We start from the raw sequence: 27062 nt of genomic DNA on the forward strand, positions 1-27062 counted from the left end.
ATAATTACTGTGTCTGGGCTCTCGCCAGAGTCTCTCGGCACTTATTGTGTTTTAAAAAACCTAATTTTCACAGCAGCGTCACCACACGTTTTGTTAAATAATGGAAACGGTATAGTTGCCTTTGACTGAAGTTAACTTAAAGAGGGGATTATAGAACAAGAGTGTGTCACATTTTAACAGGAGGGGTATTGTATAAAGATACCGCCATGTCTCTATAAGAGGCACAGCTCTGGAGAAGTGTCCAAGAGAAAACTGTAACATGAAGTATGAATTTGTAGCTGCAGTCGTTGAAACACTTTTCTGCCCTATTATTTCAGAGAAATCCTGTAAAGACTTGACAATTTCTCGAGGTCTGCGACACCTACGTTTTTTTTTCAGTCTCCAGAGTCTGGTGTTTGTCTTTATGTACAAAGCAGCAGGGAAATGGGGCAGTAAAACCACAAACCCAGTGTCTGATACAAGCCCCCTGCCTCCCAGAGACACTGTATTATTATGGCTTCCTGATACTAACCAGCTCGCTCTGAGTCATGGTGTCTTTTATTGCTCCCACTCTGCGCTTCTTTCATCTTTTATTATGGTTTCTTCTCCTCATAGATATTCTTTTCTTAGTTGTTCTCTTATCTGTCTGTTTTTATCTTGACTCTTTCCATTTTTCTCTCTCTCTCTCTCACGTGCACACACGCACACACTCACACCCAAATCCACATAAAAACACATTAGGTGCAGAAATATCCTCTCTAATGAGATACAACATCCACTCTTATCCACAAACACGTACACAAGATAGACACACAAGCACACTCACACACATGGTATGACACATGTTCTTGGAGTTCTGCAGCTCATGATGCTGTCTCTTCCAATTAGACACTTCTTTCTCCGTAATGTTTTCCGCAGTCCGTGCACTGTCTATGCTCTTTAGTCTGTCCCTTGTTCCCCCCTCTATGATTGCCTTTCTCTGTTTGGTCTCATTCATTCTCTCTCTAAGCCCTGCTATCAGCCTTTAACCTGTCTCTGACAAAAAACAGATGTCCCTCCATCCCCTCCTTCCTCCCTCTATCTCTTCCTGCTCCTCCGCTTCTCTGTCCTTTCACTTCGTCTTCACCCACCTTCAGTTCTCAGCACTATATTTTCTGTGTCTGCCCTTTTCGCCCTGTACTCCCTCTGTCTCCCAGTCTGATTTTGTCGTATTTATGTCTCACAGGCTACATTCTCACTTTCTCTGTCGATGTCTGAATGCATTGCAAGTGCAGTGTTATGATTTCCAGGGGACCAAGTGTTCAGACACAAGCTGTTTGACTCGCATTTAAAGTCACTGTCAGTCTTCACTCCTTATTTATATAGGGTCTTTTCACTTTCTCCTCTCTTTCTCTCCATGGATTTGACTTTCATTCATTCAAACACAGACTGAGCTGCCATATACATTATTGTTTCATTGTTGCTGCAGACAGAGGAGCAGCATTACATTACCTTTCCATTCATCCCATGCCCATACAGCCATTCACTGTAATTGTTCCAGCATGAGTGTTTTCTGCTCTTACACATCCTCTAAACACCCTCCTCAGAGCCATGTAGGTCAACTGTCTTTGTTTCACATATAGTTAATGTACATCTGTGAGTTTATTGCTTTATTAATCTGCTTCATTACTTGTGAATTCATTTATTCTCCCCTCCTAGATCCTGTTATTCTCTGCCAATGTTGCCATCCTGGATCACCTACAGTGTAAGGCGAGCTCTCCAGAAAAGAGTCTTGTTATCTCCACCACCCGGTGCTTAGGTGTGTGTGAGGGCTATGTTGTGTTGCAGTTGCTACACAGTAAGGCTCTTGGGTAGGGAAAATGCATACAGCATGTATGTGTGTGTTTGTGTGTGTGTTTTCAACTCAACATTCCCAAAAAAAGAGTGGTCATCTCAGAGCTGCTCTGCAATCTGTGTCTATAATATCAAGTTACATGCAGAAGGGCGTGTAGTGTGTGTGTGTGTGTGTGTGTGTGCCAACCAGGGCGTTAGACTCTTTTCCCAAACACACTTTCACAAAGACACTTTCTCTCATAAATCAACGCTTCTTCAGCCATGAATCAACCCAAAAGTGTGTTGCAGGCTGGTTTCTGAGAAATCTCTCACAATACAAGAACATTTGTTCGTTTTAATGGGCCCAGATCCCAGTGTGACACTGAATTTATTCGATCTGGTGAAAGTTTAACGGTTTCTTTTCTAAATCACTGGGTTATAACGACAATAGAAAACACTCTGCTTTGCAATATTCCCAGGCACCCTTCCCTTCCATAAATCTAAGACTTCCTGCCTGCCTCATTCAATTAAGTTTATTGTGGAGGAACTGTGTTGAGGTCTTTCATGGAGCTGGGATTTCCCAAATCCACCTTCACTCACATTATTTAGTGAGCAAAGCATCACCTCCCATAAAACAGGTTTTAATAAGAAGCATAAGAGATGACCAAAAACTGTATGTTCAGCTAAGGTCTTTATAAATCCTTTAAATGTTTTAAATCCATAACATCTCATTGGAGGCACTCAGTTCATGTTTACATTGTTTACAGTTAAGCAAACCATGTTGTAGTTAAGCCACAACAAAAGAGAGTGTATTACTGTTCATACACAATACACAGTTTTTCAATGACATATTAAAAGATGCTGCAAGTGTGAAAATGCACAGTTTCATGAATAATGTTAATGAAAAATCCTTAATGCATCCTGTTCCCCTTGCTTCTCCTGCTTGTGTATAGCATTAGAAATTGACTTTCGAGTTTGAAGACAATTTAATCCTTTAAATAAGTTCTTCTTTGGAGAAGCAACATAACACTGATGCTGACATTACAGAGTTAGGTTTTAGGGATGAAATCTAGCAACTCTCTGAACTTTTTGTTAGATTTGTTTTTCCTCCATTGGCCTTGTGGGAATAAACAAAGCAAAAGTGAAAAGTGAAATGAGTGAGTGAATCTAAACTAGAGCTACCTCAGGATGTCTTGGTCAAAAATGCAGACTGAGCTGAAAAGGCTCTTTTGTAGCTTTGTTTCTAAGTCAAACAGTGTGTCCTCTCACAGGGGCTCACAAACCTTACAGCAAAGCTTTGTTCAAACCAGCTGCCCTAACTCACCACAGAGAATATCCATCTGTCATCTCTCATTTAACTGTAACGTTTGTTCTCCGCACCTGACCAATGTTTGCATGTCTTAGCGCAAAGTATTGCAAAGTAACTTGGCCCCTGCATTCGCGCTGGCTTGCGTCTTTTTTGGGGGGTGAGTGCGTGTCCTGCAGTGTTCCACTTTCCCGCAAGTGTAAAAGTAGGCCAGCCAGTGAGCCCATGAGTCAGCCTTTTCTCCTGAGAAAGGAGACTCCCTGACATGACAGCATCATTAACAGCTGACCAACACACCCTGCACACACAGCTGACCTGCTGCATGTGCCGTAACAACACACCCAAAAGTCCGGCCTCAGCAGTATCTTGTGATGGATACTGTAACCGTTTGTCTCCCCTGGTGTAAAAATTTGATGCTGAGGTCACTGTCTCTCTGCTGAATTCAAATTAATGCTGACATGAACCGCGTTGAACTCGGTGATGCTGAGCTGATTTCAAGTGAGACTGAGTTATCTCTCTCCATGTTTGATCTCAAAAAGCAACATCTGCGAGACCTGATTTAACAGAACTATCGACACATTACTCTGAAAGATGAGGTGAAATTTAAGCATTACCAGTGAAGAAATTGGGACATTAAATCAATACAGATGCGACGGCCCAGTTTCATAACACCAGAGTCAAGATAGCACACATAAGAAGCAGAGGCAAGATCATCAAATATTTAACGTGCTTCAGTGTGTGTTTAAAATGTGTTCAAACGCTATTTGCCTTTGTGTGGGTGAAATAGGATTGAGCTGACAAACATGGAGAATAAGTGGCCTGGGTTCTTGCTAAGCTGTTGTTATAGACCGTTTATGGGCTGAGAAGAATGAATTATTCCTCAGCTGAATCCAGATAAATCCCCGACATGTCAGTGCGCCACAATTTCCACTTTTTATTAATAGCACAAGCCAGTGCTATTAAGAAACTGTAGATTTGTGTGATGTAAATAATGTCAGTCGCTCAAAACATTCAACAAGTCACTATCAGCACATCCCTATTCATATTTTTCCTGCTCTATGAAGCAGTTCTTCATCCCAAAGCAGACATCATTGCAAAAACAGTTAAAATAGGTCAAATATGTAATGAAGACACAGCCCATAATCTTTCTCAGCTTTCGGGCTGGTCTTTCTCACGATTTTGTTTTCACTGACCAAGAAGCCACTTCCCTACTAAAACTATGGCCTTGAATGATGTATTTTTCAATGCTAACATGAGCTGCTAATGGGTTTAAGTGCTAATGTAAACACAGCCTGTTGTGAGAGGTGATATCATCGCGTGAAGTATGTGCGATGTGACATGATCTGAGTGTGTGCTGCTGACAGAGATGCTTTGTGTTGGGTTTTTCCTCCTCTAAAAACATGTTTCAACTGCTGGTGAAATGGTATATCTGTAATGTCTATACAGCTCTATAAATGATGGCGTGTGTGTGATTCTTTGTATATCACTTGGCTCAAGCAGGTGCACATGTTTATTAGTTTGTGTACATGTGTGTATGCACATCTGGTTCATGTTGCAGATTTAATCTTGCCTTAAATCTCATATTTTAAGTCACCATCTGTTCCCATTGAGTCATACCTATGAAATCTATATGACAACAGCTGACTGACATCTCCTTTTACGAAATAGGATCTGAGATCCATATAATTGCAACAGTATGCCTCCTCCCCTCTTCTCTTTTTCCATTACCTGCTTATTGCATGGTAACTCTGTGGTATTATGCATCTAAGGAAGGAAGGAAAATGATAATTAATAGGGAGGAAAGGTTCATGACTATATCGGCCAGTGAAACTAGAGAATGACACACTAATTTCCACAAGAGAAATAACAGATAACAGGTATAGCTAGAGTTAAATCTGCTTTTAAAATGATGCATTACTAAGAGATAATGAGGTTGATGTAATATATAAAAAAACATTCATGCATCTCAAACCATAGGGCAGAGATGTCATATACAGTAGGGGAGACCGGGGTTGGTTGGCACACTTTTCACTCTTTGCCATAGCACTCTGGCATCATTTATGTGAGAATACTCAAACCAGCATCAAATGAAAGGTTAAGGTGTCAGCTTTAACTAAACACATTTCCATGTCCACAGTTATATTCTAAAATCAATTTATTTATGAATAAAATCATACTGCGCACTTGTGCCAACCAGCCCCGACACGGGGTTGGTTGGCACACTTCATGGGGTTGGTTGGCACAATGTAAAAATGAATGGATGAGGGGCGGTGCGTGGCGCAGTGGGTAGAGCGGCCGCCCCATGTAGAGGCTACGGTCCTCGCCGCGGGCGTCCCCGGTTCGAGTCCCGCGTCGGGCAGACCTTTCCTGCGTGTCATTCCCCCTCTCTCTGCCTCCCCATTTCCTGTCTATCTCTACTGTCATCACTATCAAATAAAGGCAAAAAGCCGAAAAATATACTTTAAAAAAAAAATGAATGGATGAAGCAACCAATATAATAATAAATTGGAAATTTAATTCCAATATATTCAAATTTAAGGAGATAGCATAGTGCATGCATATATTTGCATGTATAACACTAAAACAGGGCATTTAAGGCCACAAACAAGATAACACGTACACAGAACATTAAACAGTAAATGATTTGAGCTTCTTTTTTTTTTTTTTTTAAGAGAAAATATTCAATGAACATATAATTTATTCTTAAATATAGCATATCACCTCTTTGTATTTTTATGTCTTTCCATCTCACTGTGTTTTAGATTTGCTGTGTGGGGTGGAAGCAGATTATTTACATTAAGGCCTATATAGAATCACTGGAATTACAGTATTGGCATATACAGGCTTTGTGGCCCATTTCACTGCATAAGTCATGTGCCCATTGCTTGCACTCAGTGCACTGAATTGTATGAAATTATGTTTAATCACATTTAATATATGTATACTGCATTTTGGGGTTGGTTTGTGTGTGCCAACCAACCCCGACATAAGTGTGCCAACCAACCCCGACCAAAATAAACCCACTTTTGTGAATATATGATGTTGCCCAGTTAACATCACTCATCAAAGACTTTCAAGTTTCATATCAAATTGAAGCTGACTCCTATCTCTACAAACTGGAAGTAACACATTTCCAATATCTTTATCCAAAGCAATTTTATAACACTTTAAGTGCGGGGGGCAATTTTTTACTTTTGGTACTAAAAAACAGATTTTTTGCCCTCAGCAAAAAAGTGAGTAATTTTCAGATGTTTTAACAAACTAGATAAGTGCAGCTCAAACAGATGATCATTTTGATGTCACATTTGTGAGTCTGTGACCAACAGGAGGCCAGAAAACAGGGGTGTGCCAACCAACCCCTGTAGCCAACCAACCCCGGTCTCCCCTACTAAGCATTGCTTTTCCCAGGCGCTCTTCCATGCAGGAATAATTTTCAAATTATTTCCAGTTATATAATCATTATTACTGTGAAATGAAAGGCTTCAGACCCTTTTCATATTTTCATATCATTAATATTTTCTTTTGGAGTAGCAAAATTACATTGGAAAAACACATTCATAATGGGCAAACCTAATGAGGCATCAAAATGTCTTTTTTCACTCCAAAATGTGTTGTTGTGGTAAAGGAACATTAAAGTAATGAAGCCGTCTGAGGCCTCTCTGTGGGCGGCGGAATACTTCCCTGGTCTAAATTGTGTCCCTGAACTTGAGTAATACAACCATTACGTTACTGATTACAATTTTTGCAGATAATCAGTAGCAGAGTACATTTTGAAATAAATATCCCACCTGAGTGCATGTGGTTTTCGGTGCAAAGTATAATTAAGTTTCTTTACAGGGCAGAAAAAAGGCCTTTAAAAGAAGTTGCACTGCCTGTTTTCTATTTAAACACACACAGAAAAATCAGCGCGCACAGAAACAGATGACTAGCTGGTGTCTGTCTTTCCACAGTGATACAAACATGAAAGCTGGGTGAACTGTGACATACGTCTTGTTGATATGCCAGATTTAGTTTGCATGACTAATCTGTGATGACACCATTGATGTGAATATGCAAAATATGAGCAGATGTAGCTGCAATATGTGTTTTGTATTACAAAGCGTTCTGTGTGCTTTTTGAGTTCCCAGGTAGAGGGAGAGTGGTTTATGTGTGGTGTAGTGGTCTGTGGTTCTTTTCATACACACATTTGCTTTTGTGGAGTTCCAACGTACACTATTATTACATAAATGATCCCAGTTAATAATGACAGCAATGAGGCTGATGCACTTTTTCTGGGTTGTGGATCATTAGTGCAAATGAAAAGCTTTGATAACTTGTGGTCATCAAATTTGTATAGACAGTTTTGGTAATACTTACAGTCGCTACTGTAGGATTTGACAGACAGTCAAAACAAGTCTAGTCTATTGCTATTCATTTGCAGCCGGTCCAATTCCGACTACAGCATTTTACCCATTTTGCAAACTCCTTGTGTCAAAAGTTGAGGAGAAATATGGGTAAAATATGGGCAAAATAAAATACCCATGTGGTGTTATTTGCTGGTTTGTTATAAGCTTAGAAGTCTGCAACAGCACAAAAAAAAGAAAGAAAGAAAGATTAACAATAATGCATTTGGTAGAGTGGCTCACAAACATGGATCCATAAAATCAATGTGGCACAATGGAGGGAAATGCTCCAACACTATAAAGGAGGTAATTCAAAACATGAGAATCCTCCACAGAAAACTGGCCTCTTCAAAAGTGGAGCACAAAGCAGAACTCTGATGTTGCTCCTCTGCACTATATTTCCCTCTGGATACTCAGCCCAAACTGCCTAAATTAGTGGGTGGTGCACTGCAATGATTTTAATATGCATTGTTTTTGATCTGTGAACAACCTTACATCAATAGAGTTCAGCTCTGCAAAGATTCAAACTTTTGCTTGTTTGTTGTTGTTTTTTCAGTAGTGCAACAACTCTCATTTTTCCACAATGTTTGACAAGTGACATTAACAAGTTTAGACTAACTATGTTCATTTGGACTAAATAATCTCATTATGGAGCATTTGGTCTGGTACTAAAACATTTGGAGCGTTTTAAAGAATGCACACCGACTGCTTCCAAATATCACCAGAGCTCATTTTAGGTCAGGGCAAAACAGAACTTAACAACTTTGTGTCATGAACAATAAGATAATGTAAATTAGCCACAGGCCAACTGGTGGACCGTGGAGGAGTGCTAAATTAGCCAAGTGACTGGTGTTTGCCTCAAGGTCTGTGGACGTAGTCATGGGCTGTGTCCTAGTTGTATTGTGCACTGCACTCTGTATTCTACCAGCGTTCTGGGTGTGCAGCACAGTATGTTCACACCACAACATGTCTTAATAAAGTAAATAAAAATGCCAACATCTGGACACAAAATGTCATCAGTTTTGAGCACAGTGTTGATTGACACCATTGTTCCACAGTACAATGTAAAAATAGAGATGGAGGAGAGGTTCACAGCAGGGAAAATAAAAACGGTCTAAAAGTGGTGTGGTGTTTACAGTATGCACAGGGCTCTGCTGACAGCTCAGAAAACAAAAACATTCTGTAATAAATCCTCCGTGTAGGGTCTTTACCAGCAGAGACCATGCTCTAGCAACTAGCAATGTTTTGCCTGTCATTCATCTGTCCACACCTTGTATCGTTTGCCGTAGCTGATATTAGTTTTACACTTTCATACTAATAAGTTAAACATTGGGTTGCATTCCCCTCATATAAAGTGTATAAATTAAAGTGTTGTTAGGCTATTTAGTGGATTACACAGAGTAAACAGCCCCTGGCAGGTGTGAGCACAGGGTGGTGCATAGTGGTGCTCTGCAGGCTGTCGTGAGTTTCATTTAATTTCCATGGGAAGAAATATGATGTCATCAACATGTGTCTCATCTACAGTTAAGACCCCATTTCCTGGTTTGACAGCTGAGCTGGGGATAAAGAGTTTCTGTTCTCATAATATACTCAAGGAAAAGTTTCCTCCCTCACTCTTTCACTCCCACTTGGTGTTTTCTTTTCTCACACTGACTTAATTCACACCCAAACACACACACTCATAACATCAACATTTTATGAAGTAAACACCTCAGTTCTTTTCCATTTTTATTTATAAAATGAAGCAGTTAAAAATATAGAAGACAATCATCAAGGCTACTAAGACATCAAACATACATAATGACAGTTAATAATTTCTCCTTTTATGACAAAACACTGGTGTCTTACAACAGAGTCTTTACAAGACAAATAATTTAAGGACAAAATGATAACAACAAACAAAAAATGGTGGAGATACGAGCTACTTGGGGAGACTCTTAAATGACACACATTTATACAATCTGTATATCAAAACAATCACAAAGACCATTCAAAGAATAATTGGCTATTGTGTTAACATGAATGCTTTGTACCAAATCCCGTAATGCCAAAGGAATACAATCAAGAATGTGAGACGCCGACGATGGTGGTAGAACAGTGTCAGGTGTTAAAAGAAGCTGCGTTTGGTGAATCATTATGCTGAAGTCCTTTGTTATCACAATGTGTTTCAGATTTAATGCAATATACAATGACAATAAGGCAGTCAATTTAAGTTCATGTTTGCTACATGTGCACCACAACAACATATCCAACCAAAATATAATATCCAACCTCTTTCAAATTTGTAGTTTATAAATAAAAAAAAATGCAAAAAGTACTTAAATAGTTAAAAAGGTAAATATCAAGCCTATGTGTTAATCAAAGTGTATTTTTGTGAATGAAATTCAATGTTGCAGCATTTGAGAAATAATGACAAGATTAAAGAGGTTCATGTCATGTGATATTATCTTGATACGTTGATATTCAATGACTCATCGACATATTGTATACCGTAGTATAATACATTGCAGTTCTATGGAAATGTACAGATGCAAAGTAAAGTAATACAACTGAGTTTAGCACCTTTGTTTTTACGGTCTTGTATTATTAAGTATAGAGCACAATACAAAATTGTGCAAAATGATATATAAGGCATAGGATTTTTGAACTGCTGAAAATGTATTTTAAACACAGACATCAAAGTTCTGTTTTTGGATTGTTATTGATTGATACAGCAGTTTTGTCCATACTGCCTGGTCCTGGTCAAGGCAGGATTTCAAAACCAGTATTGAAAGAAAAGTTAGCTGATGTTAGTGGGTATTTACATTTTTGTGTCAATCTTACATCTGTTGTATATTTTTCTGGAACTTCTTATAATGTTTTATGTTGGCAGGCAGACAAGAAGCACACAACAGCTTATGTGTGTCCCACCAGCTACATAAAACAACCCCCCTTAAACACATGTTGTTCATGCAGAGACAAAGCCATGATGACTCCAAAGCTGATATGAAAACTATACAGTGTGGGGAAAGTCACACATTATAAAAACATAAACTGAAAATTAGTAGTGTCTTTTCTGAGATTCAACAGTATCTCCTGCACGGAGCTTTGCAGTTGCTTTGGGCATGAGGGACAGCAGAGCAGTTCATTCACCAGCACAGAAGACCGGTGGTGTCTCTGTCTTTCTACATGTGTGTGTGTCTGTGTGTGTGTGCTGCACCTCATTATATAACATGCAGATAGGTCGCCTTGGTGTCCACTCCTATTACATTTTTGGCGGTGCATCTGTAAAACCCAGTGTCCCTACTTGTCGGGTTCTGTATCACCAAGGAGCCCTGAGGACTAAGGTAGAGGTTGCCATAGATACGCGCCTGACCCATCATCCTCAGCTGTGTCAGGTCTGGTGTTTCCCAAGTCACTGTCGCCCGGGGGATTGCTGTGGTCAGGCAGGGCAGCTCCACAGCAACCCCCGGCCGCGTATAGGTCACCGGGGAGGGACCTGTTGTGATCCGTGGGGGGTAGGCGATAATGATGACGGGAACCGTGATGACGGAAACAGAGGAAGAGTCGGAGCTGGTGGATCTGCAGGCGTAGGTGCCTCGGTCGAAAACAGAGGCCTGTTGTACTTTTAATGTTCCATCCTCTTGGACTACGTAGCGGCCCGAGTCCTCACTCTCACCCCGAGACAGCACCTTGCCGCTGGGCATGGTCCATGAGAGAGAGCCCTGGGTGTATCCTGGGGTTTGAGGAGCAGGACAAGAGAGGCGAAGGGTCTCTCCGTTAATGATGCTCACCAAAGAGGCTGTTCTGGTGCTCACTGTCGGCTGTGACACAGGGCCAGCTGAGTGGGGTGGAGCCGGTAAACCCCTCTCCAGAGGCTTCTGAGTAACTGGGATTCTCGGTTGAATCTTCTCAGGTATCCTCGAGCTGACCGTCTGAGCTGAATCAGATGAGGCTCCTGATTGTGGTGCTTCATTTAAACCGGCACTTTTCTGCACAGGTCTCTCCACAGCTTCTCCCCTGTGTGGAGATCTGGCCTCCTCCTGGGCCTCAGAGACCTCCAGCTCCACCTGTATCCTCGTCTCTCCTCTCTCACCTCTAACTACACAAACCAAGGTCCCGGCGTCACTCGCCCGCACACCACGCAGCTCCAAGGAGCCGTTTCGGTGCACAGTGAGTCGACTGCCATAGTAAGGAGCTGGCAGCACACCGTTGCCAGGCAGGAGCCAGGCCAGACGGGGGGGAGGGGAGCCTTGGGAGGGGCACGGCAAAAGAACAGTTTGGCCTTTCGCCACTCGCTGCTTCACTGTCGTCACCACACCCACAACTGCGTTTGTAGAGTTTTTATTTCCTGTATTACTAGCAGCTACAACAGCACTATTCCTTCTGTCAGTACTGGTCACAGCTACACTGCCACTCTGAGGGAACCAATTTCCTGTGCCAGCTCCACTGTTAGACCCACTGCTGCTAATGGCAACATTTCTAGAAATACCACTTACCCTGCCATTAGTGTCACCGCTGCTAGCAGGATTACTAGCCCTTCCTGCTATAACTTCATTGTTATTAGTCGCAGAAATCTTTTCTACACTTGCTCCTCTAACTGTGATGTGACTGTTACCCACGCTGTTACTACTACTACTACTACTACTGCTCACAATGCCGGCTCCATTTCTACTTATCCCAGTGTTATCTGCTTTAATGCCTGTATTGCTCACCCCAGCACTGATTACACTCCTGCCAAGTTGTGTTGTAATCCCACTGACAGGTCCGGTGAATCCATTTTGACTTGCACTCCTCAAGGCAGGATTAGAGCCACTGGCTGCTGTGTGAATGCCTGTGTTCGGTTCAGTGTTCCTTATCCTGTCATTATTATCACTATAGCCATTACTGCTGCTGTTATTGCTACCTAGCTTGCTTGAGGCTCCATTGATAAACCCATACTGGCGTATTCCTGCATTATTAATGCTGCTCCCTAATCTGCTACTACCAGGCCCATTGCTAGTACTTCTTCCTCCCACCTGGCCACTCACTCCATAGTTTAGAGCTTCCACCTCCAGGCCCACCACCATGCTCCTACCCCCAGCTGAGTTGCTGGCTCGGCACGTGTAGTTTCCCGTGTCAATATTTTGGGCGAGACGCACCTCCAGAGTTCCACCCGAAACCACCACAACCCTCTCTGAATAATAACCAGAGCCCCGACTTTGTGGGATGATGCGGTGGGCCGGGGAGAACCACGTCACTATTGGGGCAGGATCTCCTGTAGCCCGGCAGTAAATTCTGGCAGTTGCCCCCAGACGTACTTTGATGACATGGTAGCCTCTGTCATCCGTGATGGTTGGTGGAGATGTCTTCATGACCTTTACTTTGACCTTGTGGAATGAATAAGTAACATAAACAATCAGCAGTTTTATTTTGATGTACCGTAACACAAAGCCTATGGACTAAAATATTACTAAATATGCCAAAGTAAATGAAAGCAGAATAATAATTATAGAACATATATAACATTTTCTACTGAGGCCAAACTTGCAAGTTATCTTCATATAGAAATGTTTTTATTACCTTCATGGTATCTTGACCTCCTTGGTTTTCCGCATAACATGTGTACTCCCCTTCCTCCCCCATACCGGCTGCTGGAACCAGTAATGTCCCGTTGTCAAACACAGTTAGCCTCCGTGCTCGCCCGCCCCTGTCCTCCCCCTGCAACACACTGTTCACCATGGTTCCATCTGGTAGACTCCAACGCACAGCTGGGTCAGGCAGGCCTGATGCCTGACAGTCCACCTGCAGGGACAAGGATCAATGTTCCAATCATGCTATCTTTACAATACTGTGCACCTTTTATTGTGATGAAAACTTCTCATAAAACAAATTCTTATGTTTGTAATGAGTAACACACTCTTGTGTATTTAGACTATTATATCTGGGTCCTGTATATTTAGGTATTTCCTGTTCAATCAGTTGTAAACAACCAGAAGTTAAGAAACCTTTAAAAAAAAAAAGCAATTTAAAAGCTAAAAAATGTTTCAATTTTAAGAAATGAAGGGAAACACATCCCCAAAATAATGCAGTGTCCTGTCGTCTTGCATTATTTCTCATCGAGCTGTTACATATTCATGTGTGAAACACTATCCCCTGAAGGCCGTTGTTCATAATTCATAACATCCTATGACCTGGCAGGTCTTCCTTTTTCTTTTTGAGTCAAAAAATATGAAGCACTTCATGATCAAAAGCAACCAAAGACGCAGCCTGGAGCTGTGGAGGTTTTTGTCACCCCACCCGGTGATAGAATGCACCCAACACATAACACTGCTTGAAAAAATAAAGCATAAACAGAGGAGGTGTGGAAAGCAGACTAGTTGTGGGGAAAATCTCTCTCAGCCTCCCTCTGCTAGGTTTGGTGCAATTTTCCATCTTATCATGAAATATGTGTGTGATGTGCGATGATTCACAGCACAAATCGGATGTTTAAATTGAAATTATTTGATGCAAATGATGTCATAAACAACCAAACTGCAATGTGAGTTTGGTTGTCAAAATGAGTAGGAGTATGTAAAAAATGATCATATTAAATTTACCTAATAATTCCTGTTGTGTGTGTATATATCATTTTTAGGAGAAAGGCAGAGATGCAAGAACTATCAGTTAGCTCACCTTCAGCGGCTTGCCGAATGAAACCATCTGATTGAGTGGTTGTTTTGGCTCGATCTTGGCAGGCTTAGTAGCCACAGAGACACGCAGCAGGCGATAATCATCTGCGACCTTGTTGCGTGCTATACAGAGATAGTCTCCAGCATCTTTCTCTGTCACTGCCTGGGCTGACAGGGTGCCATTAGGATGCACCTTGAGGCGACGGTCAAAACTTTAGTTCAAATACAGACACAAAACAACAAAAAAAGACACACAAACAGAAGAGACACAAAAATATGATGTCATTATTCCATTAAGAAAATTTAATTTATCTCTTTTTCTCCCACAAACCCACATCCTCTGTACCTGAAGTGCATATCCACCAGTTTCCTTGTGGGAGTCCTCCAAATGATGATAGGGGTTGGGTTGCCAGTTACAGAGCAGTGGAGCTGCAAAATCCCCCCGTAGTGGACAGTAGTGATGGAGGGGGATGTAGAGACAATCCGGGCTATACTGAAGGGGGAGATGGGCAACGGCTGCACAGCAGAAACTTTGTTTTTGTCAGAGGGAGAAGAAGAAGTAAATCTTGTGTTGTTTACAACAGTGGGTAAGACATTGGTGTTATTTGTGGGCACCGTGGAGGGCAGGGAGGAAGTGGAAAGTTTTGTTTTGTTGGTGTTGGTCAAGTGTGTTGAGGAGGCAGTGACTTTTTCATTGATTTTAGGCGGTGAGTTAGTGTCAGTGGGTCGGTGAGGGGAGGACGGGGGTAGAGGGGAGCTCGGGATGAGTGGCATGGTCCTTGATCTATCAGAGAGCAGTGGAGGGGAAAGTTTGGGGGAGTTGAATGGATTTGTGGTGCGGTTAGGGACAGACAAAGTTCTGTCTTTATTAAGTGAATATGAAGGGATTGGTTTCTCAGTAGCAACAGTGTTTCCCTGGTCTTTTCCTGCTCCTCCTTCTCTTCTGCCCCCTTCTGCTCCCCCTTCAATTTCTACCCTGACTGTTCTCTTATCGGCTCCAACAGCATTACTTGCCGTGCACTCATAACTCCCTGAGTCCTTTGGCCCAACCCTTCGAATGTGCAGCGTCCCATTGGGCAAGACAAAGAGGTTGCCATGGAGAAACTGGGATGGGCGAACCAGAGTCCCATCTGGGATTCGCCAACGCAGAGTTGGTGCCGGAGCACCTCGGGCAGAGCAGTGAGCATACACAGGCCTCCCTGGAGACAAGAGCAGGTGTTCCTCTCTGGGTTGGTGTATCACCGGGGGCAACGAGGACACGTGTACACGCACAGAGGCACTGGCAGCACCTGCCGAGTTGGAGGCCACGCAGCGATACATTCCCCGGTCACTCGTTAAAGTCGCTGTGATGTGGAGGGTTCCATTTGTGTCCATGATGATGCGGCTGGCAGACGGGGTGGCGGACGTCAGGGTGGAACGATCAGGCAGGACCCAAGACAGCAGAGGGGCAGGAACACCCTCCGCCTGGCACTGCAAGAGCAGCTCCCCTCCCTGATGAATGGTGGTTTCTCTGTAAGTCGGCAGCTGCATCCGAGGTGGGCGGGTCCACACTTCCAGGGTAGTTAGCATCCTGTCATGGAAGAGCAACAGCACACACATGCTCAATACGGCAACACATCAACCAATGCAAAGTATCCCATATACCGTATGTAGAATATAAGTGAAAACAAATCAGACATGTCATTAAGAAAACAACCATAGGCATACATCGATAATTCACACTGAAATCCTGATAGAGACATGTGCACATGGAACATAATTCATTTACACACAATTAATTTATGCTCACTTAACTTTCTTCCACAATTCTAATCCTACTGACAGATGCCAAACAGAGATATTTGCATAAGTCGTGATGCTGATTAAAAACAGTACATCAAGGTTTGTAACTGTGTTTGCATCAGATAAGTTTCATTTGTTTTGAAAACTCAGTGGGGAAAGTCAACACTAACACAACCTACATCATACTCAATAATTAAACTGCATATTGCCTTAGGCTTTCCTAATTAACACTGAAAATGCTATACCCTGTGCTTGTTATAACACATGATATAGTATTAAGATTCATAACTGGAATCGATAATTTCACCTGTCACGACCCAGGAAGCTGTGGGCACTGCAGATGTATGTGCCCCTGTCCTGCAGCTGAACATTCTGGATAACAAGGGTGCCATTTGGCAAAACCTCAAAACGCTGAGCCTTGGAGTGGATTGACATTACTGCTCCTGAGAGAGAGAGAGAGAGAGAGAGAGAGAGAGAGAGAGAGAGAGAGAGAGAGAGAGAGAGAGAGAGAGCATGACAGTCAGACAGACAAAACAGACAGCAAGAGAGAGCAGCAGCAAGCAGCCAGAGAGCGGAAAACAGAGACAAATTAGGAAAGAAAAGTTAGAGTGAGTAAGAAACAAGAGAGGAAAGGAGGAACGGGGACAAGTTGAGTGGCACAGCGTGAAGAAAAGCCAGTGATGCAGTGCACAAAATGTTCCATTACTTTTCTGCAATATGTCTTTCCCACATGGAAAGCTCCTGAAAAGCCTATTGTATGCATGCCAGCGTAATGATGGGTGTTAATAGGTTATTTCATGTAAAATGTGTTCATATTCATTCCTTTATAGTACATGACTGTTTAAAAGTTTAGGCTGATTTTACCTTGCTAATCTGTGATTTCAGAATATAAACACAAACAAAATGTACAAATACAAACCTGAAGTTTTAACCATATACATACTGTATGAATGATACTGGATTTATATATACTATATAAGCATTTCTGTGTTTCCCTGCATAATTAAAACTATATATCTGCAGTCTGCACCAGAGAGCAGGTTTACATCTGTTTGTACACCAGTCCCTGAAACAAATTAGAAAGACCACCTGGTGGATATTTTGCACAAATATCAACTGGACATAAAAGTGAATCCTAACATTCATGTTTTTTAGAGGTGTCTTTTGAAAATATGTGTCTACGCAGCCTGCATGTACCTGTGGCAACCTTGGTCCATGTGATGGAGGGTTTCGGCTCTCCTTGAGCTTCACAGTCCAGCCTGGCAGTGCTCTCTGCAGGGAATGACACTGTCCTGAAATGTGGGTCTGCAATTCTTGGTCTGGATCTCAAAACTTTGGCCTGTGAAAAAAGATTTACAAAACAGTTAATAAATAAAGTGATAAATGATATAGATGAGAACTCCTTTCAATAAATTATTCAAATATTTTAACAATTAAATGAATATAATTAATGTGACATAAGAAAGTGGTAAGATGAAAGTTCTACTACACAGCATGAGATTGCAGGAAAAATCAATAAATAAAACACAATAAATGTCTAATCACAAAAATGCATTATTCTCATAATGTAATAAAGCAAGTGTTCTGTATATGACAAATTTTCCTGGCCAAAACAAAAGCAGCAAATATGTATATGACTCAAAACACAGCTTACAGTTGCATCCACAGATGATCATACATCAGAATAAAAAACAGTGGCCGATACTGACACAGATACAGTATGTACATTCATAAAGTAAAGGGTTTTGTAAAAAGTTTGTAATTACTTTGTGAATACTTAAAGTGTGGTTGTGGAATGAGGATACAAATGCAATACAGCATGACAGTGATGCCAGATTTAGAAAGACTGAGTGGTGGTGAACCTAGTGGTTTGGTCTGCAGAGACTTGCCAACACAGCTCTGGAAATTAATTAACAATTGATTATTTTAAATCCCTTAGGATTAGGTTCTAAAAACACAAATTGTTGTTGATTGTGGAACATGTGTTTTTCATCTCTTCTTTAGATCTGACAAGGACACTGGCAGAGCTCTGAAAAATCCATGAAATTGAAGAATTGTCATAAACATCCCTCAGGTTTAATAGCAGGTCATGTGGATACAGATTAGACTATTTTCAGAATTATATTGCGTTTTCTGCTAAGCTTTTGCCCGAGGGCTTTCACAGTCAAGTATAGTGTGTGTGTGTGTGTGTGTGTGTGTGTGTGTGTGTGTGTGTGTGTGTGTGTGTGTGTGTGTGTGTGTATGTTTTGTACTTTTCTGAGCCAGCACTCACTTAGAAAAGAAATGTTCATTGGAATTCCAGTTAGCTGACAACAAAGAAGAATAGCTATATATACACATGAGCTGCAAACTACATTTAAAAGTGCACTTTAGGAAATGAGTAATCGGATGAATGACTGAAAACTGGGATAAATGGGGAAACATTAGCTGGTCTCGCCATTAGATTAACAAATAAAGAACAAATTTTGGTTCTACAGTAGCTTGACTCTTAGTCTTGTTGTAATGTATTTGCTTGCTTTAAGGCCCATTTTGGTTAAAAGTAACTACAAAATATCAATATCAAATGACTTGAATAGATCTGAACTCACCCCAGGGACAGCTGGGAGCGAAGGGGAGGGAGACCATCGTGGCCGACTGCCGTGTGAATCAGGAATAGCATTAGCTCCAGGGTTCCTCCAGTCAGGAGGTGACCGACTCTGATTTGGAGTCCCAGAAACGGGTCTCCCCCGGGGGTTCACTTGGCCAGTACTTGGCCTCTCTCTGGTCGGTTCTGTTGATTTCACCATCGTGATAGTAGTAGCAGTAGTAGAAGTAGTAGTAGTGGGTGTAATAGATGTAGATGCCCTTGTGGTGGTTGAAGTTTCGGGTGAAGTGTTCATTCTAAAGTTTGTAGTAGAAGTAGTAGTTGTAGTAGTGGGGCTAGGAGTTGTAGAAATAGCTTTGAATGTGTTTTCTGTACTTGCAGCAGCAGTGGTAGTAGTAGAAATACTAGTAGTAGTAGTAGTAGTAGTAGTAGTAGAAGTGGTGGTAGAGGTGGTAGTGGGGGTAGTAGACGTAAGAATGGGACTTGTGCTGGTAGCAGCAGAGGTAGTTGGAGGAGTAGTAGATGTTGGAAGAACGACGGTAGTTGTAGTAGTAGTGATGGGATTTGTTGTCATGGGAGTAGTTGTTGTGGGGAGTGTGTCCTCACTAGTTGTAGTCGTTGATGCACTGGTAACAGCGTTCCCAGCTGAACTAGTTAAAGGAGCAGTGGTTGTGGAAGCTGTTGTTGTTTTTGCAATAGTAGCTATAGCTGCCATGGAGACTGTGGAGGAAACAACAGGGGTTTGAGAGGGAGCGGGAGTGGTGAATTGGGGTTCGTATTGCACTCCCAAAAAATTCCTCTCCTCCTCCTCCTCCTCCTCCTCCTCCTCCTGCTCCTCACTGTGTTTGTTTGGAGGTCTGTCGTCATGTTTGTTGGTGGCCATGTGTGTTTTTGTCTGTGTGTGTATGCCATGCGTGTGGGTCTCGGTGTGTGTATCTGTCATACGTGTCAGTGAAGTCACAACATGGGAGGGAGTGGATGCTGATGTCGCTGTGTTGGAGTCACCCGGCTCTGCAGTGTCTGGGATGGCAGCTGAGTGAGTCATCGTGTCTATATGTGTCTTTGTGTGAGAGGAAGATAATGAGGTGAAGGAGGTGGCAGAGGGGGAGGCAGATTCTGAGGTGGAGTCATCAAGAGACAAAGGTTTCAGTGCCACACCGTTTGGAGCACGCTTAAAATTGTCATTTCTGGTCCACAAAATAGTTGGAGATGTGGTTGTTGACACCAGAAGTAGAATATTACTTTTATCTGTTGAAGTGTCAGGTGTTACGGTTTGTGAACTCTGCTTTGTAGGGTCAGGTAGAGGTCGGGGTGGGGTCAAAGGTCTCACCCTGGGTCTGTTGATGATTCGTCTTTGCTGTCCGATCCTCCTGCGTGCGTTCCAAGGGCTTTGAGGTCGAGAGTTGGGAACCAAATTAGGCGAGAGTCCTTGCCGCGGGTTCTGAGGCCTAGTTCTTGATAGGTTTCGGTTTAGTCCTATGCCGTCTCCCTCAGCTGGTTCTGGGACAATTTCATTAGCTCCAGGAATCGGCCTAGATGCAGTTGGTTCTTCCTGTGCCTCGGGATTTGTCACTGTCTCTGTCGGCACACCTGGGTTCACACTTTCCGTGCCTGTCTGTGTTTCCGTTGACCTCCCTGTCCCTCTCTCTATCTCTGTGTCTGTTTTTGTCCCTCCGTGTGTCTGTGTTTCTGTGAGAACAGGATGGATGGGCTGCAGGCCTTCCTCTTGTAAAACGGTGTCATCAACAGATGACCCTTCAGTTTCTGCTTCCACCCCTGCTCCCTGAGCTCTACCTCTCTCTCTATCACCAAGTCTCTCGTCTCTTGCTGTGTCACTGTCTGTGTCTCTCCCCACTGGTTCGACTGTGGGCGTTCCTGCTGTGATGGGCTGGCTGTTATTAGTGTGAGCGGTCTTTTGACGAATCTTAGCAAGTAGGTCAGCCCATTTCTCTGGGTCTAGTCTTTGTTTGTTTGTGGTCACTCTGTGTCTGTTTTCAAAGCGGTTTCTGCTCTGGTCAGTGGAGGACGAAGGCCCTCCTCCTCTTCTCAGGGGGCCCTCTCTGATAGGCCCACGTCTTCTGGGTTTTCCAAATGGATAACGCCTGTTGGGAGGAGGTTGGCGAAGTCCTGGACGTCTCCTATTGCCAACAAGAGTTCTCTCCTCTTCTTCCCCTTCGTCGCCTGATCCTTCCTCCATCTGGCGCAGTAAAGGGGCGCGAATCTTAGTTGACCGGCCAGCCGCTGACTGCGGCCCTCTGGGAAATGAAGTCCTAAGCGGAGGGGGATGTTTTGGTTTTAATTCCAACTGTATAGACATGGAGTCACTACCATAATGGTTGACTGCAATGCAACGGTAATAACCAGCATCCCTCAGAGAAGGGTTAGACAGAGACAGGCTCCCATTAGGCTGGAGAGTGAGTCCTCCTGATACAGATAATCCAGGCCGTATGATATTTCCATCTGGCAACACCCAGCTCATTTGCGGTGCTGGTGAACCAGATGCTTTGCAGGACAGACTGACGGGCTCTCTGACAGGTGCAGTAATGGGGGGTCCCGTTTCCTCTCCTGAAGGAGGTACAGAGGACTCCTCCACTGCCAGGCGCACAGGGAGAACATCGAAATCCCCGCCAGCCTGGACTACACAGTAGTAAAGCCCGGCATTTGAAAGCTGCACTTTTTGTAGAAGCAAACCAGAGTCTGTGGCCCTGACCCTTTCATCTAGGCTGTTGGAGGGGGAGTTGAGCTTGGATCCATCCGGGAGAATCCACTGTACTTTGGCGTTACCAGAACTTAGATGAGAGCAGGAAAGTTCCACCTTACTGCCTGATACAGTCGTCATTGCTGTGGGAGACTGACTAGTTGAAATCAGAACCCATGGGTTAGAGGCCGGGGAGGACGTTGAGGTCGGGCCAGGGTGAGCAGAAACCCTTGTTGAATATATAAGGTGAACTTTGTTTCCATTAGACTGCGCTCTGTTTAGCTGGATGCTGATAGCCGGCTGTAGTAACCACTGCGGTCTGATTTTAACAGAAGCTTTCACTCCAGTGTGATAATATCCCTCCGTCTCTGCTGTCTGCCGGTAACGATAGGCCAGAGCCGGGGCTTTACCCAGCATGATTTCCCTCTCCAGGCGAACTGCAGTCTCACTGTAATAAGCCAGGATCCTCCAAAGTTGTTCATAGCTCTCTCTCTCCACGGGACACTCCAGCGAGAGTGACAGAGCCAGAGGAATGGGAGAGGAGGAAGAAAGGGAGAGATCTGGAGGAGGAGCAATATCCTGAGAGTCAGAGGAGTGAGTGACGTTACAGCTCAGATCAACGCTGTTCCCTTGTTGGTCTGATAGACTCACAGAGGCACTACCTAACGGCTCTCTGAGGGTTTCACTTGATTGGATTTCACTGTGTTCTGTCTCCAAACGTGCATCTCTTCCTTTGGAAAGGATGACCGGCGAGGCGCACAATAGGTCAGTCTGATCAAACAAGCCCTGCCCTTGAAGGGAAGTGGGCGACACGCAGGTCGGACATTGAGGGCCACCGGGACATTTCATTAAACCTAATTGAAGGAGGGAGACAGAGAAAATGATGTCATTAAAGATCTGAAATCACTGGCATATCAACTGTACATAACATCATAGCAACTATACAAACATTAGTGCATACTGAAGCAATCAGTAGATATTATTGGTGTCATACATTAGACAACGCAGTTCTTTCAAAGCATTCATTACCCTTTATATCGCTTACTAATTACATACGGTTGCTTCATCTGCTCATGAATCAGAAATATGCGTCACTTCATTATAACACAGCAATCATTAGCCTATATTTCAGCTGCCTGCACACATCAATGCTGTCATCATGGATTAGTCATGGCAGGTTAAGGCTGGCATATCAATGAGAAACATTTCACGGTCCAGCCTTCTTTCACATCTCAATAACAGCCACAAGACATACAGAAAATGAGATGAAACATAAAAGAGTGTGTGATGAAGAGCAGGTGGAGAGAAGTCAAAAGCGTCAAGAGAACAAAGCCAGATCTATCAGAAAGTAAAGTTATCCAATTTCACTGTCATCTGGCTGGGTGTGACATTTTAAATTTTAGTTATTACTGTAGACTGTTTATAGTGTGGAGTTATCAACAGGAGCCTTCTGTTTCTAAATCCATTCCCACCGTTCCATCTTTGCTTATCTCTTTCCTCTGACTCATTCACTGGCTCCACCTACATGTTGCTTTAACAGCTTTTGTTTTTTTGCATCTCTGATTGTGTTAAACAGGCTCAAAGGCATAAAAGTAAAATGAATGCATGTGTGAGGAGAGGGAAAACAAGAGAAAACAAATGGTGTTTCAGGCATGTCAGTCACCTGGGTGAGACAAACTCCAAGCAAGAAACCAGCTCATCCTGCAATCGCAACTCCAGGGATTAGCCTGCAGCACGAGGGTCTCGAGCAGAGGTGCTGTCGCTAAGATGTCTTTGGGCAGTGTGGTTAGGCTGTTGTTGGACAGGTCGAGGTGTCTGAAAGAGGGAGGGTGAGAGAAAAAGAAAAGATTAGGATGAAAAAGGGGGAGGGAGAATACAGAGGTGGAACCAATGTCATTGAGGAATGGAGGGAACGATGTGTGAGTGGGAGTGAAAGGTGACAGGTTAGAGGTAAGAAAATCATCCATCATTTTTATCACTTTCATCATCACCCCCACCTTCATGTTCGGCCTTACACTCAGGCTCAGCAGTTGTAGTAAAAGTGGACCAAAGACATGGGAGTGACTTAAAGGGGAACTATGCATGTCTGGTCGCTTTTCCGCTGTTTTGCTAACCCTCCTCTCGGCCATGTGCATTTGGCTGAGAGGAGGGTTGCTGTGTACTACTGTACTCCAGCAGTAGTGCTCCAGTCCTCCCTCTCCCCACTCTGCATCTAACTCAAGGCGTGAGGAGGAGGCTCTATGGTACTGTGTCTGTGTGTGTTTATGCTGTGTGTCACTATATTGAGTTTAATTTGGTGTCTATGAAATGTCCACGGTTATGCCGAAAACCAATTTCCCTATGGGGACAAATAAAGTTCTTCTTTTTCTAATGTTATATATTATTTATTATGTTACTATGTGTAGTCTTATCTGTCATAAACAAGAGATTACAGGTAAAAGGGCGCGTTTGTGTCACAGTGCATCACAATTACTCCAAAGTTTAGTTAAGGTAAAAATGTAGGATAGTTTAGCAAATAATCTTTCCTATTTAAGTTAGTGTAGCTTTAAATATCAATAACCAGTGCTGGAAATATCACTTTTCCATTACACTGTTTCTCACAAGGGTCAGTCCAGTACTGCATATTACCAGAGAATTTCTAATATTGTATCGTAGACTGGCTCTGATATTACCAGATCTGGGACTTTTTCTTCTTTTCCATTTGACTTTAAATGTGTTTTTTATTATTTTTCATCGCCAGACTTGCTCAGATCCATTTACGTAAAATAAAGTAATGTGATCTCCTTATTTTGAGTAGAAAATGTTGAAAACATTCCTCACTTTCCTCACCATCAGAGCCACTAGTGTGGATTTATAAGGTTGATTTTAAAGCTGTATTCTGAAATATATAGTGACTAGTCCAACAATGATTGTCACATTATGTGCTTGAAATGTTAAAGCTCACCTGAGTGTTGAGAAGTAATACGTATTCAGGAGGGACAGCGTGCACAGAGCGTGAGGGTGCAGCTGATGTAGCCTGTTCCCTTGCAGACGTAGCAGCCTGAGGCTAGGCAGCTGGAGAAAGGCTCGTGGATGGATATGTTGGAGGAGGTTGTGATCCAAGTACAGTCGCAGCAGTGAGGTCAGGCCAGAGAAGGTCAGAGATGAAGAGATCTCTCTCAGCTTGTTATAGCTCAGCTTTAGTATCTGTGGGGGCGGAGGAAATGAAGTGAGTGGAAGAAATGAAATAGAAGACGTCAAGCTTGACGAAGAAACCAAGTCTATGCTACAATCATAAGTCTGTCGCTGGACACCACATGCTTGTAAAATTGAATTTATGACAAATGATGTGGGGAGAATTGGAATGAGCTGGGTGAGAAACTATTTGTAAGTGAAAATGGCTGAATGCATCCTGTGTAAACTTTAAAAGTATAAGGAAATATTTCCTGCAGCTCACCAACTCAGATGTTAAAATTGATAAAATAGCCCATGGCATATAACCACATAACTACATATATTCTTGCTGTGACTCCACTGGGTTAAAGCGAGGAAAACTAAACAGGATATTTTAGCACTAGGGGTTTTCAACATTTCAAATATGAATTTTATCCCTGTATCCTCAGTGGAAGACTTGAGGGGATCTATTACTATTCTATTCATGTGCACAGAACCCACCAAAAATTTAAGGAGGCACACCATGAAAACCAGGTTGTGGGATTGCGTTGCTGTGAGGTGGCTTATGATAAATCTGCTCTCCAGGGAGGCTACTTAGCTGGAAGAGTTCCAGCTGCTGACAGATCTAGCACATGACCGTGTCAGCACATGGAAATATGGATCCTATTATCACACAATGGCAAATATATCAGCATCTGCCTGGGAGATGAAGGGAACAATTGCTTGTTGAGTAATATCACTTCCCAACGGACTGCTAACTCTGCCCTTAGGTTGCCGTAAAAAGTGTCCAGAGTGTTTCCTTGTCACTGAGCAGTGAAAAGAATGATGTCACATAAATTATGCATTAGTTGTACAGAAATTAGGGAAAGTGCTGAAAATGTGGAGGGAATCACGTAAACTGTTAAATCAATTTGCATACTAGTTTTACAGATCAAATGTAAAATTGATCCATCCATGAATCCATTTGTTATTAAGGGCATGGCTGGGCTCATTCATCAATATGGCATCCTCTCAAAATTGTACCAAACCCTTTTAACAAAAGCTAATCTTGATAATCTCTACATTAATCCTCATGTTAAAAACTGAAATCTGTTCTGTCAAACAATTTTAATATATTCATCTCTCATTGTTTGGGAGCTGTGCAGACTGGAAACTACAAGTGCAACCCATGCAGAGAGTTTAAGAGCTGAGCTTTCTGCAGCAAAGTACATCTGAAGTAGAACAAGGCCCCTGTGTGGTGCACTCTGCCTGAGGCTGGAGGAAGATTAAAGTAGACTTTGTGAAGATTTGCTCTAGGTTTGATTTTCACATCTGTGTTCTGCAAAAACCCTTTTTTCCAGAGAATCTGAAGCTATACTGTAGGTGAATAAACATGGGTTTATTTATATATTGTAGGACCCAGCTTTGTTGATTCGGTTTGGCAAAGGACAGTTAAGGATACTTTCAATGTTGCCTGCTATGAAGAAACAGATCGACAGTGCTTCCATATGGAAGAAGTGCAAAATGAGAAGATTTCTGAAGACTTATTTCCTGTTGCCCCTGCCACAAAATGTTCAAGTTGAAATGATCTTCATTCAGATTCTGTGACTCCAAAATAAAGAAAAGGAGCTATAATTCATGTTGTTTACCTGCAGTGATTTCATGTCTTTGAATACTGCATCTGGGAGATGATGAATGTCATTGCTGTGGAGCATGAGGAGTTCCACCTTCTTTAGCCCAGCCAGAGAACTGTCATGGATCCTGCTGATGCTATTGAACCTAGAGTAGCAGAGACACAGCAACACTGACCTTATACATTTATGTGCAAACAAATATACTGTAATATTATTCCATCGTTGGCTTGCTATTTAACTGTAGTTTAACATTTGATTTCAAAGTATGTGTGGGTGTGTTTGAAAGGTGAATCCCTTAAGCTTGGATTAGCTCTTGTGTATGTGCATGTGTTAAGAGGTGTGTACTTATTCTTTCATGACTTAAAGTATGTGTATATGTCTTTCCTACCCTAAGTTAATGCGTCGTGTGTGTGCAGGCAGGCCAGGAGGGATAGTGAGCAGGGAGCGAAAGGTGCAGTGGACTTCGTTGGCCTGGTAGCAGTTACAGCTCCTAGGACAGGACTGGCCACCGGGCACCACAAGTGCGATAACCAGGAGAGCCGCAGGCACACACACACTCCGATACATCTTCACTCCACAAGTTGAGAGGCTACGATTATAGCTGCCAAGAGAGAAAAAGGAGGTCATGACAAATGGAGAAGAGCAAAGTGCACCACGGTGACAACTAAGTCCCAAAATCCAGATGGGAATCTCTCTCTCTCTCTCTCTCTCTCTCTCTCTCTCTCTCTCTCTCTCTCTCTCTCTCTCTCATATACACACATACTGTACATACACACACAAGTCAAGTCAGTTTTATTTATGCAACCATAAAGTACAAATTTGACTCAAGGGAATATACAGACTGCAGCCTACATACAGTACATGACACCCTCTACAGAACCAAACTAAAGCCATACTGACACACTGCACCTGTCCCAAACAGAACAGACCTTTGAGTTTTCCACACAGACAGACTGACTGACTGACTGACTGACTGACTGACTGACTGACTGACTGACTGAATGAATGAATGAATGAATGAATGAATGAATGAATGAATCGATCAATCAATCAATCAATGACAGATGCATTGCAATATTCATCAACATTTGAGTGCAGGAAGGATTTACTGATAAGCAAGAGGA

General features: G+C 42.7%; 1 protein-coding gene across 1 annotated transcript; it reads right to left on the reverse strand.

Moving 5' to 3' along the window:
- Positions 1-9194: 9194 nt before the first annotated feature.
- On the reverse strand, positions 9195-26533 carry LOC146964900 (matrix-remodeling-associated protein 5-like). Its single transcript, XM_085764741.1, has 11 exons — positions 26327-26533; positions 25954-26083; positions 24117-24358; positions 22836-22987; positions 18479-22026; positions 17088-17229; positions 16198-16333; positions 14455-15678; positions 14113-14320; positions 13021-13242; positions 9195-12827 (listed from the first exon to the last, which is right to left on the reverse strand). Exons 1-11 carry the CDS (start codon positions 26503-26505, stop codon positions 10683-10685), a joined length of 8328 nt encoding a protein of 2775 aa, XP_085620867.1. The 5' UTR covers positions 26506-26533; the 3' UTR covers positions 9195-10682.
- Between the last annotated feature and the right edge of the window lie 529 nt (positions 26534-27062).

This window comes from Trachurus japonicus, chromosome 21, assembly GCF_045865225.1.
Source record: "Trachurus japonicus isolate A0001 chromosome 21, Traja_1.0".
Lineage (NCBI taxonomy): Eukaryota > Metazoa > Chordata > Actinopteri > Carangiformes > Carangidae > Trachurus > Trachurus japonicus.